The following is a 20,891-nucleotide window of genomic DNA, read 5'->3' as shown; positions in this document are numbered from 1 at the left end:
ATGAGAATTTGCTGCAAGCCTTTACATGTAGTTAGAGCTTTCACCCCTAGAGGGCAATGTGACCATAAACCCCTCTACGTGGATATTTTCTTACTACTCTTATACTAAAAGTAAAAATACAAAGGATAGAATGAATTTATGACACATATTTCTAAAGTGTCCCGGCTATAAAAGAAAAATACATGGGAAAAAAGAAATGAAAAATAAAAACAGATGGACAGAAGAAAGGAATAAATGAATAAAGGAAACAGGAAACAGGGCAGAACAAAGGAAGAAAGGGATAAAAAATAAAAAAGGAATGAAGAAGATAAGCAGACGATAAAGAAAGAAAGTAAGCAAAAAGGAAGGAGTGAATGAAGGATAGAAAAATAAAGAGGAGAAAAAAGAATGAACAAAGGAAAAGGGGAAGCAAGAAAGGAAGAAAGGGGACAAGTCAGAAAAGAAGGAAGATGGATGGGAGAAAGACGAATTTTTGACAATGTCTTGAATACAAATATTTTTCTTCTCCCTCTCTCTATTTATATACTTTTCTTTATCTACACTTCTCCAGACCTGGAAACGCTTAAATCAAACTCCAGACTTCAATCGTCTGCATAGGAGCTACTTGCAACCAAGTCACACATCCAGATCTTTCCTTTATATGTTCTTACAAAAGGCGCATGGTGCCAGTAACAAGATTTGTGTTGACTCAGTCTCGCTCTAAGACAAAACAAAACAGTTTCAGCCATGGTAGAGAAACATCCTATAAAAATGAGCATGTGTTGTCTTAAGATTTCCATAGATCACTTTGTCTCTAAAGACCTTTATCTATCGCAAATGGTTTCCTAAAGTGTTTTCCATCCTTTAATGTAACGTTGGTGTTTAATGTGACCAATCATTAAACCCACACCCACGGTTATTGTGAGAGGCTTCCGTTCCCATCACGACTGCAGGCCAGAATAAATACTGATTCAGTGCTTTCAGTAAATGGAAGTTGAGAGAACAATAGATGTCACCTTCCAATCTTTATTCATGGATAACAGCACATCAAGTGGCTATAGTTTTTATTCCAAAATAAACCATGTACCAACAAATACATATCTATTTTATTGGACGGTCCAAACTTCAACAACTTTTCAGTCTGTAGGCAGAAAGCATTTAATAAAAAACACATGTTTGGCTCCTCATTGATGTGATCGTTCAAGTGTGGGACGCGCTGCAAGCGAGTTTAGTAACAGGAGAGTTGGATTTCACACAGAGCACTGGGCTCTGTAAAGATCTGTAGTGCTGCTAAAACAAGCACTGCTGTTTTCTCCAAACTAATATCTTTGCTTGCTTTGTGCAGCCAACTGGTGTAAAAAAAAACAAACAAAAAAAACTCCCCCTCCCCGGGGATCTGCACATGGTCATAGCTCAGTGCTTGGTTCTTTCCTGACTGGTTTCTCCTCTGCTGGAACACTGAACGCCACGTAGGGACACGTCCGGGAGTTCAGGCACACCAGCTTCTTCAGAGTGGCCGAGTTCACGATGTCGAAGCCGACCTTGCCTCCGAATGTGCTGGGCTTCCAGTATTCTGGGGAGCATATGGGGTTACCCAGGAGGCCTTTGAGGGAAAAGGGGGCGCCCATTTCCACCATGCTTTCTCCGAATATCGCCCCTGGTCGAGTCTTCTCCAGCAGTAACCCGGGGTAAAATTCAAGAGCGTCGATATCCCCATAGAACTCCTCGAGGGCGCTGGCTATCTCCTCGTTATCTGCAAAAAAAAAAAAAAAAAAAAAATAGGACCAGAAGTAACACTTAAAATGTACACTGATAGTACGGTAGGAGGAAGATGAGTAAATATGTCAATCTGACAGATGTGTGAATGTTAAGGTGCCAGATCAGTATAATATGTAACGCTTCAGAAGGGTACAGAAGAAGATGCTCTAAAATAGTTTAGCTTAAAAGACAATCATGTGCTAGAATGCCCTAGTCAAAGTCCAGACCCAAATCGAATTGAAAAACTATCAAGAAAAAAAGACAGAGTTGCTCTTCATTCAATTTGACTGAAATTGAGCAACTATGAAAAGAAGAAAGAGCAAAGATTGAGGTGTGGAAAGCTGATGCTTACATAAAAAAAGACAGTCAGCTTTCCTTTATTTGCATAAGATTTTAAAAATAAAGCATAATTTTCCTTCTACTTTACAAGTTAGCATCACTTTGAACAGCTGGTTTTAGTTCCATTAAAACAAGCTGGGACTTGTAATGTGACAGAAAGTGTTTGAGGAGTACAATAAAAAGCTGTCAGAGCAACACAATCATAGAAAAACTCCTTTGCACAGGTCAAATCCCAAACCCGGCCATCGACATTAAATGAAGACTGATTTTCTTCAATCCTTCCCCAAATATGACGCATGAAAGAAACTCAAACCTGGTTTTTTATTTGTTGCCAGGCTATAATATTACCGGAGCATTTAGCAGCAAGGCAGATGCTCCATTGCACTTGTTTTATGTGCTTTTCCTGGCTTTTCCCCATGAACAAAGTTTCAAAGCTGCATGTGTGGCGTTGGTGCTCTGAGCATTGCAGCACCACACACACACACACTCTTTCAGACATGAAATCAAGAGAGCTGCTGCTCTGAGTCTGACCTTTTCTGGCCTTCCAAAGAGAGCACTGTCATATTATGCACCCTCAAATATTTTGGACCCTGACTATGGTGGCCAGAGTTTTTTTTTTTTTCAGCCATAAATCTTACTCGTTTCTGGAACTATTTGAAACAAAGACAAAATGTCTCCAAATGATTTTTACGTCAAATTGTAACATAAAATCCTAATGGTTCATCTCTCCTATTGCTACGGTTTGTAGGTCAACAGCCTTTTGAGCGTGTTTTCACAGCTGCAAGTCTAGTTCCAGGTAGTTTGCACTTGGAGTTGCATGGGTTTCACAACAGCCATCTGTCTTACCGGTGAAGTCTCTGAATGATGTATATGGCTCGAGGTTAAAACGCTTCCTGTACTCGTTGAAAGGCTGGATCCGGAGCTCGCGGGACTCCTTTATCGTTCTCACGGCGACTTTGGAGACAATAGCGTTCATGTTGTGGCCTCCACCAATCTGCAGATTAAAAATATTAGAAATGTGTACAATTGTAAATGAATTGCTTAGTTACTTCTTGCAAGTGGTTTATTCCGCATTATTTTGCTGCTTCCAGTTGGATAATTCATCATGCCACAAGATAAAAACGACCTCCAACTGATTTCCTTATGAGTTTCCACAGTTGCCAGGTCTCCATCCAACAGAGCATATTTACGGTGTGATGGAATGGAAGATGTCTGTGCAGACGACAAATCTGCTGCAGCCACTCCAAAAATCTCCAAAGGGATTTTTTAATTTTAGACACCTTGTTGAACAAAGGCTTAAGACAGTCCTGAAGACTGGCCCAAACTTGTCATTATCTGTGCCTAATAAATTATTCAGATGCATATCATACAAAAACCATCGTTTTAGTTTTGTTGTTCTTGAGCAGAGGAAAACATTCCAGGATCCCCTCGTATGAGATCTGGCAACCTCTTGAGGCTTACTTTGGGAAATGTCCAACAAAATAAAACAACTTTTTCAACACCCATTTTTTTTAACACATCATGTCAACATATTATTAGTAATAATGCAGCAAAACAGGAAACAATTAATTAACGTCCAACAGTATTGCAATCAGTTGCTTGCAAGACTTGCTGTCACACAAAAGCAGACAAACTAAAATGTTACACGTCGTCTACAACCACTACAAACAACCAAAGAATGTTTTACAGTCTGCAGGAAAAAAAGGAGCTTAGAAACATGATGCAAACAAGAAAAAAAAATTTTTTTTAATTTTTATTCTTATGCAATGTGGTCAAGAGTTAAGGAAACCAGTCGGAAGTCGTTTCGACGTTTCCTTCAGATCGCCGTTACCTGGCCGGCAACCTGCCGAGAGAAGGCATCCACCAGTTTCTCCACGCCGTAGTGCGTCAGGACAGACGTGTTGAAGAGGAACTGCGCGTACGTCAGCTCGTCTCCGTCGATGTGGAAGGTGTCGGGCATCAGCGGGTGCCAGTGGTAGAGCTGGCTGAATTCCAGCGCGATGCGGTTCCCGTACTGGAAGTGGGAGTGGAAGAGCAGGGTGGGATCGAACTTGAGCTGCAGCAGGTAGCCGCTCAGGTGCTGCACGTACTCCTCTATCACGATCCGTATGGTCTCGCCTGGAAATCAGACGGACGGTGATGGGCACCGCAAGTTCTGCACTCTGGATTTAATATAGTAGCTTTATGTGTTTGAAATCTTCTGCTTAATTTTGTACATTCACTGTGAAAACTGACAACAAAAGCACATAAAATGAAAACAAACAACAAAAACAATACTCTAAAGAAGTGCTTCCCCACCCTGGTCCTCAGGGCACGCTGCCCCGCATGTTTTAAATATTTCCTGCTTTAACACACCCGATTCAGATGACTGGAGTTCAGGGAAAACATGTTAATCAGACTTAAATTGAAATCAGGTGTGCTGCAGGAGGAAAACGCATAAAACATGCAGGCCGATGCGCCTTGACAACCAGGGTTGGAGAAAAAAAACCAAACTGCTGAACAAGCACATCCTGCTCGCTGCTTGGTTCTCACCCAGGAGCAGGAAAGGTGTTTCAGTCTCTGCTAACTGCACAGAAAGCTGCCTGCAGGCAAGAACTGATGCATTAAAAGGCTGTGAATGAAAGGTGGGCACGTCTCTTCCCAGCAACAGAGTCTGAAAATGAATGTTTTACACCTAACACCGGCGTGCACATGGTGAAATCCTGCAAACAAAATCCACAGTCTGTTTCTTACTGACCATTCTGAGCTAATCACACCAACAATAAATAATTCTCAAAAGAGATCACGCCCATGTCATTCGAGGGATAAGGAGCAATTTCTATACGTGAATAATTCATGTAGACTCTAGAATAAACATGTCTTCCAAAGTGTCGAGCTCACCGATGACGATAAGGCGGGTCGTTTGGAAGAGCTGCTCATCGTCCCAGGTCGGATGCTCTGCTTTCAGGACGTCACAGACTCTGTTGTGCTCCCTGAGCCACAGTGTGGCGTACAAACCCAAACCAGGAAGGAGCCCGAACACCTCCTGACCAATGGCCATCTGTCTCTCCGCCGGCACCCCGGGAGGGTAGCTCATCCTGATGGGAGCGTCAACTACAGATGGAGGGTACATTTCTCCATCGACCAACTGATGGAGAAAAACAGGAATTAATTATGACACGGTCCATGTTTGGTAATTAGCTTCCCTGTTTCTGGCGACATGAACGTTGTTCGGCATATTTTTTGATCAATTGTACTTTACGGAAGCGCATTACCAAGATACGTATCACGTTATAACGTGATAGCGCTCGAATTTTTTTTTTTTTCCTGCGTGATAGCAATGCGCTTCCGTAGTACTTGGCTAAGAATCAGGAAAAAATAATTATGACAAATAGAAAGTGAAAACACTGCCCTGAATGTGTTAAAAGACACGACATTATCTTATTGGTTCGATGCAAAAGCAACTGGAGAACTGCAACTATTATTTTCTGTTCTGATCTTGTTCCATGTGTTAAAGCCAACGCCGCACGTCTCACCTGATATTTCAGTTTTCCGTCTTTGAAAAGCCGGAGGTTGTGCTGACGTTCCAGGTTGTCTCCATAAATGTGGCCCGCATCCACCTGCACAAGTAACAAGATGAAACACGGATTAAGAGGAGGGAAATTTAACACACAGCTGACCAAGATCGGATTAAAATACTTTCTAAAAGGTTTGTTATTTGTCGCGGACTGACCCCGTGTGACAGAGCCTTGGTGAAGCCCAGACCCATGCGGTTGTAGGTCTTGAAGAACTGGTGGGTGAAGTGCTGAGCAAAGAAAGCAAACATCAAATTGGAGCCCTGAGGGTCGGGCCTGAATGTCCTTCTTTTCAGCAGCTTCTCAACCAAAACCTCCGGGTCCGGGAGGCCTTTTTTGCCTGAATGAATTGAGAGAGAAAAAAAAAACACTAAACGTCACACACAAACATACATTTATTGGTAACATTTAAAGTTCTTCAAATAGGTGAGATTGTGAAAACATCTTTCATTCAGAGACTTCTATACACGAGCCTTTAATTTTAACCTTAATTTTTCTCTTGTCAGCTATGTTTTTGTTCTAGATTTGGATGTATGCTTGGATTTTCAGGCACACATCCGAACGGAAACTTGTGAAATCTGCTTCCTGTAGGTTTAGGGTCAAACTGACTGACATTTGGAGAAATTCATAACTTCATCCACCTTAAAAAAAATCTCTCAATTTCACCTGAAGAGAAGTAACCCCGGTTTCACCTTGGATGTGATGTTTTTAAGGTGATGTTCACTGTAGTTTTTGGAATTGTGTCCCATAACTTCAAGGCTAGATTCATTAAACCACAACACATTTTCTCACAAGGTGCTGGGAGATTTTAGCCAGGCCTGGATTTCTTTTTTTTCTTTCTTTTTTTGAGCAATATGTTTCGTTCTCATAACCCCTGGCAAGTCCATAGAAAATATGGACAATTTTTTTTATCACATGTCCAACACAAATAGTCCTTTATGTAAAATCCTGCAGCTCTTTCCTTGTTGATGTTGGCATCTTGAAAGCCTCCCTGACCAGTTTCCTGCTTTCCTTTTCAAAAAAATCTCGGAAAAGTATCCAGTTTTTGCTATGTCACCATTGTCCCACTTTTTCTCCAAATCTCGATGTCCAACTTTGCTGAAAACAATTGTTCAGATTTGTTAAATTTCTGCAAAAGGCTGCAAACAGGGTAATATATATATATTTAAAATCCAACGAGAACAGCTGAGTTTTATTTCGAATTAGTCAGATTTAAAATAATAAAAACTCAAGGTGACTGAATGCTGAAAACGAACTGAATGATTATTCAGCAAAGTGTTAGTTCAATAGTGAGCATATCAAGACACCCTGGCCTTTCCCCTCACTTTGTGTGATGTCAAGTTTAAAACCAATTGTTTTAAACTTCCTAAATATCGCTCTAACTCTTGATATGTACAAGTTTAGACCAGCAGAAACTTTTATATGGCAATTTCCTGATCACTAATCTGCTGTACTCGAATGCTTTGTCCTCTTTTCTTCACCACCTGAAGAAAGAAAGGTGAGAAATTTTCCAACATGTCATATCACACAATTACTAATTAAAAGTTGCTCGACAGTCCGATCAACTCAAACTCAGAGAGCACGTGTAACAGCTTAACAGCGTGCATGAACAATTAAAAATAAAACTCCTGCTGACAGTCCTCAGCGCCTCAGACCTCACCTTTGACCCCTAGGGGCGTGGGGCAGTCCTCGGGAACAGGCGGCAGGATCCTAGTGTAGTAGCTGAGGTTGTAGTAGGATTCCCAGCTGATGTAGTTATATTTTGAATTGAACGTGGGAGGACTGGGGATCAGGCTGGATCTCACTGTTGACAAAAGGAAGAGAGCTAGCATAAATAAACGCTGTGCTACGTGACCCCCAGCGAATCTGTCTAAACGATCATCTGACCCGTCAGAACCAGCCGCATCAGGACGTTCCGTAAGAACGTGTTGTTGATGATGTCCCACAGCCAGTGGAAATGGGTGAGAATGTAGTGCACCACATCTGGACTGGGCCTGAGGAACCGACGCACCCGGGTCCAAAGTTCAGCTATGATGAGGGGGCAAAAAAAGGGAGGCGGGGGGGAAAGAGGAAGTAAACCCACTTTTTATTATTTTTTTTATTTCAGTGTAAATGAGAACAACTGGGAATGTGGAGAGGAAATGTGCTTTACGTAGCTGAGTCATTATGTCATAGTCCATCAGGGGCCTTTGTAAGCCTTAACAGCTGAGGCCACCCACATCTCTGTATTCACCGACTTCATAAACTGGGTCTAAAAACATGGTAGCTCATTCTCGTTATTGAGCTACAAATCCTGAATCCAGGATTTCCCTGTCAAAAAGATAAAACGCCTTCAAACCACAAGATCAACATTGGGCATGTTTTCCCAAGGGCTCTTAAGCGCCAGAATGTAACTTATGGGAATCCTGCGCTTCATGAGGAGATTACTTTGTCAGAAGAGTTAAACTTATCTACCATCTTGGACCCCAGGGAACATGAATCAAAGGATTTTATTTTAGCATTCTGCGTCGGGGGGCACAGAGTGTCCGCTGAGGTGCTCTCCTTATTAAAAAGCATCAGTGTGGAGTCTGTCTCTGCTCTACAAATAATAATAAAATAATGACCTAAGTCAGACACTTACAAAATGTGACATACGAAAAAACAAAAAAACAAAACGTTATTTCCTACATGTCTGCTGCGGTCCCTTTGATCATGTGCCGAGATTTGTAACATACTGCAGCTGAAATGAGGTATTTCCATTCACTGTATGAAATGCCACATCATAGTTTCTCCTTTTTGAAGTCAGACTAAAGTCTTCCCGTCTGACATCAGTTAGCATTGCGTGCTCGGCCATAATGACAGCCGCTACATCTGGAGGAAAAAGAGGGAGGCTCCTAGCCCTCCCTTGTCAAATACAAAGTGAGGGGTGTGACGGCATCCGTTCTCCATTGTGTGTGTGTGTGATGCTCTTCATAAAAGAAATCACATCATAAAGGATGTGATTTCTTTTATGATAAAGGATACGCTATGAAAATATTGCTGTAAGAATGGTATATGCAACCAGTGACTCCTGCAAACACGACTCCACCGGTTTTCTGAGGGAGAAAGGGCCAGGATTCCCGGAAACATTAAGGGAAAGTCATCCAAAAAGTCAGATCATAAAAAAGCTATGTAGACGTTCACACCCAGCCCCTCTCCTCTGGCTCCTTTAACTCTGCTGGTCTTTTCCTTCCTCACTTCCCTCTCATTTTTCCCCCCCGCATCACCATTAAAAGTAATTGTTGCACTTTAAAAATCTGTCAGTCTCAGAGTTTGCATAACCCCTGACTGCAAACCGCAGCAGGGTGACTGTTTCGTGGAAATGAGAAGCAGACCAGTTCAGGCCTCTGCAGAAGAAATCAACAGATTAACTTCTGATCCAGCTGCTCTCCTGCTGGCACTTTCACCAAATTTTCCCCAAATATTTGGTCTAGAGAAGGACGGCTTCGACTCCGTGAGCCAGGGAGCTTTGTCGCAATATAGCAAGAATCCATCTTGATCCGTAAGTGACTCTTTGGAGAAAACACGGGTCTTGAATTCCTGAGCAGTGTAATAACGACGGAGGAAATGAGAGGAGGCCCTTTTGAAGATGAGTCGACTCACGGACGGTGCAGTTTTCTCCGTAGTATCCGGTGTGAGTGCAGTCACACTCATACTTGTCCTCGCCGTAGCGCACGCAGATGCTCCAGTGCTGACACGGGAGGTAGCAGCATGGGTTCACTGTGGAAAACAGGAGGAAAACCAGAGTTAAAAACTCTCCCATCTGCTCATAAAAAAGAAGGTGAATCATCCAGTGGTTATAAGCAGTCCCTGGCACACACTGCTGCCAAAAAGGCCAAGCTTTTGTAACATAATTAACCAAAATAAATTATTTCAAAAATCTTTCCGTTCTGAGACAAACACGCTGCATTAATGAACAAAAAAAAAAACACATTTTTAAAAGCTGCAGTAAACTGGTTACATAAGTAAAACTTTGTTGGACCACCCTTCGAGTCCTTTCCAGGATTCATTCTTGCATGCATGCCACCAACTTTACAGAGTGTAATTAGGGTAAATAAAGTCCAGCTGTTCTAGTGGGATTTTGCTGATATTTGCTCATTTGCAGCTTTAGGTAAAGTCCAGTTTGTAGAGAGGTTTGTTTGTGCAGCTATATTCCCTCAAAAGACAAGATCATCTTTTGAAAACTACATTTCGTATTTGCTCGAGTTACATAAATAACCTACTTAACAACACACCACATCACTAAAAAGCCCACTAAATCCATGGTAAAGCAAGGTGGCGGTACCATCATGCTCTGGGATCACTTTTCTTCACTAACTAGACTTTAGTGAAGCGGAAGTGATATGCAAGTTAAAAGAGCAACACACACAATAAAAGGTTACACCAGAATTAAAGGAAATGTCAGTCTATCAACACCAATCGCTGGAAAATCTGTAGCGTCACCTGAAGAGGGCAGTGGTAGAGAGAAATCAACCCTGGGAAAAAAAAAAAAAAAAAAGTGGGAAGCCTAATGTTGCCAAGTCAAGCTGTGGAATGCTGATACTCCAAACCAAATAACACAGAATGCTGAGGTTGCAGCCACAATACAGGTGGGAATTATTTTTGAAAAGATTCATCATGGTCAATTTCTTTTTTCTGTCACAAAAATAAGGCAACATGATAAACACACAAACCTTTTCGAACCATCACATGAAGCCAAAGGGTGGGGAACAGAAATCAGGCACTGTTGTTGCTGCCTCTCTCCATGTGAGCAGTTCTCGTTACTTGACACTAACTTACTTCCTACAGCACCATCTGTTCGGGTCAAGCCTGCCATAACGCTCCCAACTTCACACACAACAGATATGTTTCGGAGACAGATGTGAAGTCTTATGAGCTTCAGGGATTTGTCTTTTAACCCTCAACAGGATCGCACTCTGACTTTCCTTTTGTCCCCTAGTTTAATTAAATTACACTTTTGTTCGTAATCTAGTAAGACAATCTCGACTGTGCGGGAAAACAGAACAATAACTGTGTGCAAAATTAGATAAAAGTACGATTAAAATAGGTGTTTAAAAGGAATTGGATGGCTTCTTTAACATACTTGAGCAAACATGAACGCCTTCATTTAAAGCCAAGACTATTTCAAGGGAAAACTTCATTAATTTCTAATGAATAAACGATATGAAAGGAGAGTACAAGACGAAAACTGGACACAGCAATGTCAGAAGTTAGTTTGATTTAAAACAACGTATTTATTTGGTTTTGGGGCTTGCAGACCATTTCTTACACATCATGTCTGACAACTGCAAACAGAGAAGAAAATGATAAACTGTGACAAACCAACTACAGTACGTCTGCTAAACAATGTTATAAAACGATGTGATTTATTTTCCTGTTGTTTATTTAAGCCAAACTGTAAATTCGCCAAGTTAATCATGACTGGGTCTCATGTAACATTAACTCAGATTCAAATCAGTTGTAATTTATGGACCTCTAAACCAAAGTTCTGCCATTCAGACGGCGAGAAAACGTTTTTACTGTGAGAAATGTGCAGAGGTTCATGGCTGAAAATCTTCCCTGAGCCTGCAGGTAGACGACAGCCTTACGATTATTACTTTACAACCACAAACTTCTGGGGGTTGAGAGTATGCGTGAAATTGAATGAAAAGGATTTATTGGTTTTCAAGTTTTTTTTATGTAAAAATCTGAAACATGTGGCACACATTTGTAATCTAGAAAAAAAAAAGTTTAAGGGGTATAAACACTTCATCCCACCGTAAGTTTCAGTGTTTCTTTCTGTTTTTTTACTTGGTTTATGTGAAGAACAACCTCAACAGCTAAGCCGCAGCCAAACATTTGCCCACTCACGCTCATCTTTGCAGAACTGCCTTGGAACAGTACACAACATTCCCACACATGAAACAAAATTTATTTATTTTTCCCCCCACTTTAGTTTTCTTTCGAATCAAACAATATCAACATAATGAGTTGATTAGTTAGCTGCAGTGGCGCCGGCACCCCGACTGCGTTACCTAACAGCTTCCTACTGTTACCAGTCGGTGCATTCAGACAAGCTGCAGATTGATGGAGGATTTAATGTAGCGGAAGATAACACACACTTAGGAATAATCATTAACTTTCCTTTTTACAAGTCAAGTGAAGCAGGCGGCGCATAACACAACCCACATGAAAAGCGCATTGTTTGTCCGTGGAGAGAAGAAAGGCGAGAAACAAAGAGGAGGGGATCGAGTTTCTGTGGCACAAAATTAACTGGTTCACACAGGCTTGTTGTGGGATGACGGAAACTTTTGTAAATCATTGGCTAAGGTTCTGCATCACACTGCATGAATCTGTAGATACGCTCACAGTGAGAGATGGGTGGTGAACCATGAAATATCCAAACACTTCCTATGTTCTGTGAAGGTGGTTTTATGCAGTTCACTGTTCATGCAAAGATACGCCACCACCAAAACCCCTCTCTCTGAGCCTTATCAGAACCAGGAATCACACCTGACAGCTACATAAACTCGACCGAAGACCATCTGATTTCTCGGGTCAAAACGGATTCGAATCTCGTTTTAGCTTGACCTGAAATGAACCACAAACACGAATGAACCACAAACTTCTGAGATGAGTTATTCCAGGTAAAACGATCCAGAGCGAGATGGCACAGGAGGCGTGAGAGGGGGATGTGTCCGTGCAAGACGGACTGGAAAAGTCTGACTAAGATGAACAAATACTTGGAATTTCCCCCCCAATACCGAGTATTTGCTAAAAGCTGAAATTGTGCTTGTATTGTGATTGGATGAATGACATTCAGATTTATGACTATTTGGCCTGAGGTATTTTATTGATTTATTTGTTTATTTAGAAGATTTTAAGAGAATGCACTGTCAGAGTTTTGCATGTGATTGATTTGCTTGGCAGTAACTTTCATTTAAACATTCCATAATTCCTAATGCAGTGATTCTGTTTACAGATTGAAACACATCAGATTAAGTCAGGGCAAAACAAATGACGATAAGAAGATGATGAAAAAGATTTTCCTTTTGTTTTGCTTTGTTTTTGATTTCAACTTTCAAAAGAAAATAAAACTATTCACAAAACCAACATTTTCTCAGTGACAATCTCAGTGATGTTTTAAAATAGCTCCAGAATCATGTTTGCTTTAATTTCAGAATTATCCACTTAGTTGGTTTTTGAACAGATATCCCTCTGTGATGACAATCATAACATCAGAACCGTCCCCCCTTTGGTGTTCATCTTTCTTAAAAGCTTAAAAAGAAAATTGCATCAAACTTACACATGCAACTGCATCTGATGCTCGCTAAAACAGCAGGACTCTCTACCTGCCAAGACATGCCTTTGTTTTCTTGGCTCCAGGAATGTCTGATACCCCTACACCAACCTAACCTGCCATGTTCAGATTAAGAACTGACAAATCCAAGAGGGATCACGAAAACGAGAGCTCCGCTTTAAACTCCACGTGTGTTTTCCGAAGCTCCTCTGAGACTAACATCGCAGGTTTATAACCCACTAACCTCCTACCCACCTGTGCTGGTCGTAACCTCATCTCCCCGGCATCTGGGCTCCCACAGGAGCAAGAGAAGAGCACAAACCGATCCAAGGATAGAGGCTTTGGAGAGAGAGGGAGGTAGAGAGGGAGAGAGAGAGAGAAAAGAAAGGATTAAATCAGTTTTAACAACTCAACACATGGCGAAAATAGAGGTAATAACTACACTGACCATAGCTTGAGATCCTAGTGCATGCTGAAACAAGAGGGGCACAAACGGGGGCTGCAGCTGCATACGCTTACCTCTCATTACAGCAGCCTCAGTTCAGGAGGATGTCATTCCAATGTATAAAACAGCAGGAGAAGTGCAATAATACAGCAGGCAGGATGAGAGTCAGAGGAAGGAGACTCAGCAGCTGAAGGACAGAGTGAGAGCAACTGGACTAGCTGTCCCACCACCTCCCATCAGATGGGAAAAGAAGAGACTGAAAGGTGGCCGCTCTTTATTGCCACCTGCTGGTGGAATGTAATGAGTCTCACCCCTTCTTCCTGGAAAATTATTTATTGCCCAATAAAGCAATAAAGTTTTTTTTTTTTTTTTAATTCCCATTTACTGCACTTTTACAAACATTTTCTCAATTATTCACTAACCTTACATCAACTAAGTGCATGTGAAAACCAAAAACATAAGGCAATCTGACATGTCCTTCAGGAGACCGAACTCCTACCTTAAAGTCTGGCAACTGCAATCATTGCAGCAATCTATCACCACCCAGCAAGACAGTAAAATAGATTGTAGTCTAAGTAATGGGAACAACTTGAAACTAGAGGCTGGCCAGCAGCACCACTTTGACAGAGGTGGAGGAGTGTGCTGGTTGTGTAAAACAGAGAAACCAGGCACCAGTTTGCAGAAGAATGTTGGGAAATGCTGCTGGGCTTATCTGTGACCGAAACCAGACCAACGTTATGGGTTAGAGGTCAGCGTGCCAGATCTCAATAGATAAAATATTTACATTTGTTGAAAACCATTAGCATCTTTATGTGTAATCTGTTGGTTCCTCGTTTGAAGTAACGCATCTGGGTTTTTTTTATTTTTTACTTGACCTAACGTTAGGTCACTTTGGAGGCAAGTTGCTTTTCTTTTATATGGATGCCTCCGCTGACATTTTCCAGCCTTACTCATAAAATTTAATCATTTGACTCACTTGTAAACAGACGGTCATCTTCGGAGAAGTTTCAGCATTGTTTGGTGCTTTATAAATATTTGTTTCATAGACTCCCACCCCGCCCCCAAAAAATTCATCTCCCAGCTGTATTTTTCCAGATCGCATAAACATGGCTTCTGCCTCAACCTGAAGGAAATTCATCCCTGGCAGATATGCAAGAGCAAAATGCAGACTCAACGTCCTCAGCTCAGCAGAGCAGGGATGTTTTCTCTGCCTGTTGAAACAATTTCTGCCCAAAAGCTGCTGCTGAATGCATGAACTGTTAGTGTTGTGCAAAACAAATTCTGTGTCCAGCAACCAAATGGAAACGGCTCAAATCATAAATGGATGACTTTACTCAAGAGATCCAAAGTCAAAAACCTTTCAAGGATCAGTAAACTGTTATACTTTATTTTTGCCAGATGAGATTTAAATTCAGATTTAGAGCTTTACTATAACTGTAGGTCTACAACTAACAGTGTTTCTGAAACTAAAACGACAAACAATTATGCTGCATGTCAAACTTTAATTGTACATCTACAATTATAGTAAAGATGGAGTACAAAGGCCTCATTACAAATGCCATTTTGCTCAACTTTAAAGTATTAACAGATAAGCCTTTATTTGTACTTTTAGCACAGACATTTTAGATTTTTACTGAGACCACTTATATTTTCAATTTAAAAAAAAGATACATTTCATTAGCTAATGATAATTAGATGTGACCCATATAAAGATGGGACCAATGAAAGTGTGTTCTGCACTTTCATTGAGATTCTCAGAAGTGAATCGTTGTCTTAAATGGATAATCAGATTCCCCTTTCCACAAACCGAATGTGGCATTTCTAAGACAGTAGGAACACATTAAGAATTCAGACCTTAAAATTTAATTTACCTTTTAATTAAAGACAATCATTTATATTTAATTTGAAAAACATACTAAATGCAGCAGTCTAACATCAAACCTCAGATTCATCCCCTATGGAAAGCATTTGGGCTCAATCCCATTTCCAACTTGGCTTGAAACAAATTGGTGTCGGCTTCTATTTGCAATCAGACCAATTATCACTATGCTCAAATAATGTAAAGATTAGGACATTTAAAGTCCGTGTCTGTTCCCCCTACAACATGTAATCCATGGAATGATAACTGGACAGCACTGAAAAAGCAAGTTATCTTCAAACCACCAGCAGTCTCCTGGAGACATACTTTGTAAACAAATCCAAATAAAGTTAGACTAAATCATAATCTGAAAATCAGATACAACTGGGCCACCCAGAAGCGAACACAAAGTTCTGGCCTCAAACTGGTCCACCCCATGCTCATCTGACCCCAGATAAAAGTGGAAAAAGACACGACACCGAAACTCCAATTTATCATCACATTTATTAAACCAAAAATGTGTCATTTAGGATGAGCTGGAGGCGGCCACTGCAGCACGTCGGGGTTTGGGGGTAGTGCCTTCCCGGAAACCATTCCTGCAAAAAAATAATAAAAAAAAAGTTAAAGCATTTAACATTAACTTAAACTCATGATACTGGTTAAATGTATCAGTTTGTAACGGTTGATAATTAAGGACATTAAGGATATTTGTTATTCCTACTTCAAAATAATAATAATAAAAACACCAGGCACCCTTTTCTATAAAAAAAAGGGGTGATCTTGCTGCAAAACAGCCAACAAGACTGATAAAACATGCTTAAGGTAAATTAACATCTATTTAAGGATGGAACAGAGATCACCAGGATCTAATGTCACAAACTGTCAGGTTCGCCCCGCTCCCATCAGCACAATTAGGTAACGAACAATGAAAATTCAAATAGCTTCATTTCCTTGCAAAAAACAATAATCCTCCATTTTCTTGTCAAAAGTATAAAACCATGAATAACTAGTGATATGATTTACACTTAGAAATGTTCCCTCCCAATTTCCTGAACTTAAATGTTTTGTTTTGCCAGACAGCTGAAATATGTAGTCAATATTCTAAAGTTCAATTAGCAGCAAAGATTTTTTACTAAATTCATAAATTACCAACATTTTAAATGAACTAATATACATATTTTTAAAAAATCTGCAAGATATTTAAAGCAACTAACAACTGTGCATATGAAAATAAAATGTTGCTCTTCTCTAAAGGGAATCCAAAGAAAATAAATGTTCCTGATCTAAATATTGTTTATTTCTCCATCAAAGGTCATGAAGTTCAGCATCAGGTTTTCCCAGGACTGAATCTTTTTGTCTTAAATGGATAATCAGATTCCCCTTTCCACAAACAGTATGTGGCATTTCTAAGAGTGGAGAGCAAAACACTAAATTATGCTGCTTGTCAAACTATAAATGGAAGTGGGGCTTCTAGATGAAAGGCTGATGTTTTCCATTTATGACTAAAGTAAATAAAATAGATAAATCCTCCTTACAGTCTACCTGTATGATCATTTCCCCTCGGATATTTAGTTTAGAGCCATCTCTAGGTAAACTAAGAAAAACTCCTACATCCACTTAAGGAAACAAATTTGTTTGGTTGAAACCGCTTATATCAAAGTTTTTGCTTAGAACGTTTTCACTAAAACCAAACTTGAAAGACGTAAACAATGTGGTTAGAAATTTTGTCTAATTTCCCAAAATTCTGGTTCAACATTTATAACGAATAAAACCGTGCAACAATGTCTATTTGTATAAAAGTCTTAACCTTTCTGTGGATTAAAAGTTAGCGGGAGGAATCTTGCTTATATTTCCTGCGGGGAATATCAACAACCCCCAGTGTTTGCAATTGGTTTCGATTTGACAGTGTTTCTCTAACCCAACAATTTGTGATGTTAACACCGTCAGTGACTTCTTTTTTTTTTTAAATCATCATTCATCTTTTTTGTGCATTTCTACACATTCATTAAGATACTTTAGCTCCAACTTAAGTGAGGAACACAGATGAAACTACAGGCACAATGTGTTTACACACAGGAAACTATGTTTTAACCTGACATTTGTTACTTTTTTTTTTTTCAATAACAAAATCACTTTTGTTTTTTTACTGTGATCTAAACTGAACATGCATTTTTCCTCCCACTTGCACTCCTCACCTGAATCTGCGGTAGACAACCTTCAGGTGCCTCAGACGGCCGGTTCCAGTGGTGTTCCTCCTCTTAGCCTTAGCGCTCCAGTTGTCTAGAATCAAAATAAGATCCTACTTTGTTAAAAATAAAAAATCCTCGAGATATACAGAAAATACCTATTAAGTGAAGTTTAAGCTGAAATATCCCCAACACGGGACATACAATATATCCTACACAACTTACACTTTCTCTTGCGCTTCTCGGGGTAGCCACACTTGCCGCAGGAAGACTTCTGCAGATGATAGGCCTTGGCTCCACAACGACGGCACAGGGTGTGCGTCTTGTTTCGGCGCTTACCGAATGACGATGTTCCCTTGGTCTGAGGAGGAAGAAGAGATCAGGGAGGTCAGAGTCGTACTCTTTAAAAACTTAAAAGTCGAGTTAAAATCGAGTAATGTCTTGTCTCAGTACAAATAAATGAATCACAGAAAGTCATTGGTTCAGACATTTGTTTGGTAACATCATTGACAAGACTTTACCACGCACACATAGTTGGTTGTGATTCAACACCAACCTCAAATGGCTTATTTATAATAATAGCAAGCGTCAGTCTCTTCTATAAACAGGGGTCTAGTAACCAATTTTCACAAACTTGTACGGGCAATGAATTAAGGGCTTACTAAAGTAAACACTCGACACAAATGAATAGTCACGCCACAGGTTAATTTAACACATGCTTAGTATTTATACAAAACTCTTTAAAATGAATTAAGAACCGCAAAGTAAGTTATTCCACGTTGTTCTTCTTAACTTAATCTCGTTTCAGGTACTGCAGACTTGACGCTAACGCTAGCGAACAATGCTACTAAGATGCTGCGGAAACGTATTATAATTTCATAAAACGATTAGATTTTTCTTATAAATACTTTAACTAAAAGGTGCCGCTACTTATAAGCCATCAGAAAAGTGTCAGTTTGTCTCAAATCAACGTTTGATTAAGCAGATGTTAAAAGATTTCTCTTTATCAGCGTTGCTTCTCACCATTTTCGCCCAGTGGCTGTGGGAAAAGAGACCGGAAGAGGAGCCGGTACGGCATCAAATCACATCCGTGCTACGTCCGGGGGTAGCAGAGAAATGAGTCCGTCTTGCTACTTGGAGGGAGAAAAAAATCCTCCATAAGTAATCAAAAATAGGGTTTTAACCCGTGTGTTTAGAAATGGGGTGCAACCGACCCTACACACGTAAAACTTCTATCATTTGCTACAGTCCTCTTCGTTTCCCTCAGTCCTCGCACGCACAAGGGTTAATTAAACAACAACGTTGTTTATGTGTTGTAAAGTCTTTTGCAGGAGCCAATGAAGATCTACATGCATTTATTTGCATAATTCATATGTGTGCTATAAAACACGTACCAACAAATACAGAAAATTGGCTAATTCACGTTTTACACCACAGAAAATGTAATATCAAATCCTATTTGGTGGATCTACAATAAAAATAAAATAAAGAAAAAACCACACACTACATAGACGTCGCAGCAACTTCTTTTATTAAACAAATGTCTTAAACTCAAGTAACTTCTATGACATTATATCATATTAACAGTAACAGTAAAGGTAAATATAGAGACAAATAAATACATAAAATACATTTTTGAAAATTTGAGTAAGTGAAATATGTTTCTAAGTGGCTCAAATTAGATATGGGCCAGATCTGAGTGTTCACATTTACAGTAAATGTGAACACTCAGATCTTTGGAACCTTAACCCCACAAAATACATAAATAAATAGATCAATCAATCAATCAATCAATCAATCAATCAATCAATCAATCAATCAATCAATCAATCAATCAATCAGATATGGAACATAGCCTGGATGTATACTTTTGTTGTACATTTTAGTTTTTTGTGTGTGTATGAATGTTTAACATATACTTACTTTATGCTCGAAATAAAAACATGAGTAAGCTTTTGCCCCTCAACACTAAGGCCAAATATGGCGACATTGTAGGTTTCATTTATGCTTTTTTTTAAATCTCTGTTCCTATCATATTGTTGGTTGTACTTTAAATGTTTATTCCCATTTATTTTGTGATATTTGTGTGTTTGTTTCAAGATGTGTGTGTGTGTGTGGAGGGGTCTAGGGTCGGGAAGTGAGCTCAAGATATTGAAAAAAAATTGTTTGGAGAATTTTTCAAAAATTCTGTGATATACTGACATGGACTTAACTAACAATTTTTTCTTTTTTATAAATCAGCAACCTCACAGTCTACTTCATGAATGCCCTTTGCTACTTCATGCTTATGTTATAAGTCACTGGCAAAATTTTCAAAGAACTTTTGAGTGAATAAAATAAGATATGACAGACAAGATTTGAAATAGTTTGCATTGCTGTGGGGATTGCTTATTTATTGATCAGATCAGATAATTTCTTGATCAGGGTAAGGTTGAACTTTGTTTTGGTCTGGATTTTAAAGGTGTTTGACTCACTAACCATAATGCTTTTATTCAAAACTGATCAAGCATAATTTTTTTAGAGCAAAGTTTAGAGTGATGTAAATTCTATCTTTTGAATTGTGAACAATATGTTGTCATAAGTGACAATAAAACATTGTAAATAAAAAAATTACAGGTGTACCCAAAGGTTCAAGTCTTAGTCCACTTATTTTTAACTTATATGAAAATTAATTATAATTTTTAATATCTTAATCCAGGTTTTTGAATGTATTTTGAGAACAGGTAAGGACATTGCACCAGTTTTAACACAACTTTGAATTTGCTGGGGCACGGTTTGAAAGACATGCCTCTCAGTAACTGCAAGTAAAAATGTTAATTTATTTCCCTTCCATGGTCACACCTTGTAAAACAATAAAATACAAATAAAATCCAAAGGACAATGAGGAATTATCACACAAATCTAAAAATATTGAGCCAGTCAGTCAATCAATTAATCCGGCTTTACTTACAAAGCAATTCTACAACACGGGAAAAAGGCAACTCACAATGATTTACAGACGAGGTATGTCTTACAATCATGTTGGATTCTCATTTAAATTTGACAAACATATCAGGATGTAAAGCAGTCGCAAAAGTGAACGTGCATACTTTTAGACTAAAGAGTCTAGCATTTCATGCCTTCACTGTTTTCTTATTTAATTTACGTTGTTAATGTCCATAGAAAATGCTCCTGATTGTGATTTCAAAAGCAGAATGAAGGTTTGATGTACATCCACAGTCTTTTAAAGAACATGGGTTCAGTGTCGAACCGTTGAAATCACTGAATATTGTTCTACACTACATTGTTTAGATTCTGAACAGCAGCTGACCTGACACCATTCAGTCCACAGGAGTGTGCATGGCTTGTAATTGGGGCAGCACAAATTGATTTTTATGCTGCCCCCTGTCACAATGGCATCCTGGGCAGTGAGCCATTGCCGGTGGAGGAAGGAGGCTGTAAAATCTTTATATTTAGTATCATCCCTGGTGCCCTT

At 39.6% G+C, this 20,891-nt stretch overlaps 2 protein-coding genes across 2 annotated transcripts; both read right to left on the bottom strand.

The window, feature by feature from the left end:
• Positions 1-964: 964 nt before the first annotated feature.
• On the bottom strand, positions 965-13,620 carry LOC106963319 (prostaglandin G/H synthase 1). The gene is made up of 11 exons (XM_015058168.1): positions 13,447-13,620; positions 13,183-13,266; positions 9,252-9,368; positions 7,518-7,658; positions 7,291-7,434; positions 5,789-5,970; positions 5,592-5,675; positions 4,957-5,203; positions 3,908-4,194; positions 2,923-3,070; positions 965-1,732 (listed from the first exon to the last, which is right to left on the bottom strand). Exons 1-11 carry the CDS (start codon positions 13,451-13,453, stop codon positions 1,386-1,388), a joined length of 1,788 nt encoding a protein of 595 aa, XP_014913654.1. The 5' UTR covers positions 13,454-13,620; the 3' UTR covers positions 965-1,385.
• A 2,095-nt stretch (positions 13,621-15,715) lies between these two features.
• Positions 15,716-18,544, bottom strand: rpl37 (ribosomal protein L37). Its single transcript, XM_015058163.1, has 4 exons — positions 18,440-18,544; positions 17,642-17,777; positions 17,426-17,510; positions 15,716-15,826 (listed from the first exon to the last, which is right to left on the bottom strand). The coding sequence occupies exons 1-4, from the start codon at positions 18,440-18,442 to the stop codon at positions 15,757-15,759; spliced, it is 294 nt and encodes a 97-aa protein (XP_014913649.1). The 5' UTR covers positions 18,443-18,544; the 3' UTR covers positions 15,716-15,756.
• Between the last annotated feature and the right edge of the window lie 2,347 nt (positions 18,545-20,891).

Source organism: Poecilia latipinna, unplaced genomic scaffold (assembly GCF_001443285.1).
Source record: "Poecilia latipinna isolate Pla-1442-1.1 unplaced genomic scaffold, P_latipinna-1.0 Scaffold1521, whole genome shotgun sequence".
Lineage (NCBI taxonomy): Eukaryota > Metazoa > Chordata > Actinopteri > Cyprinodontiformes > Poeciliidae > Poecilia > Poecilia latipinna.
This window is presented reverse-complemented; position numbering and strand designations above follow the sequence as displayed.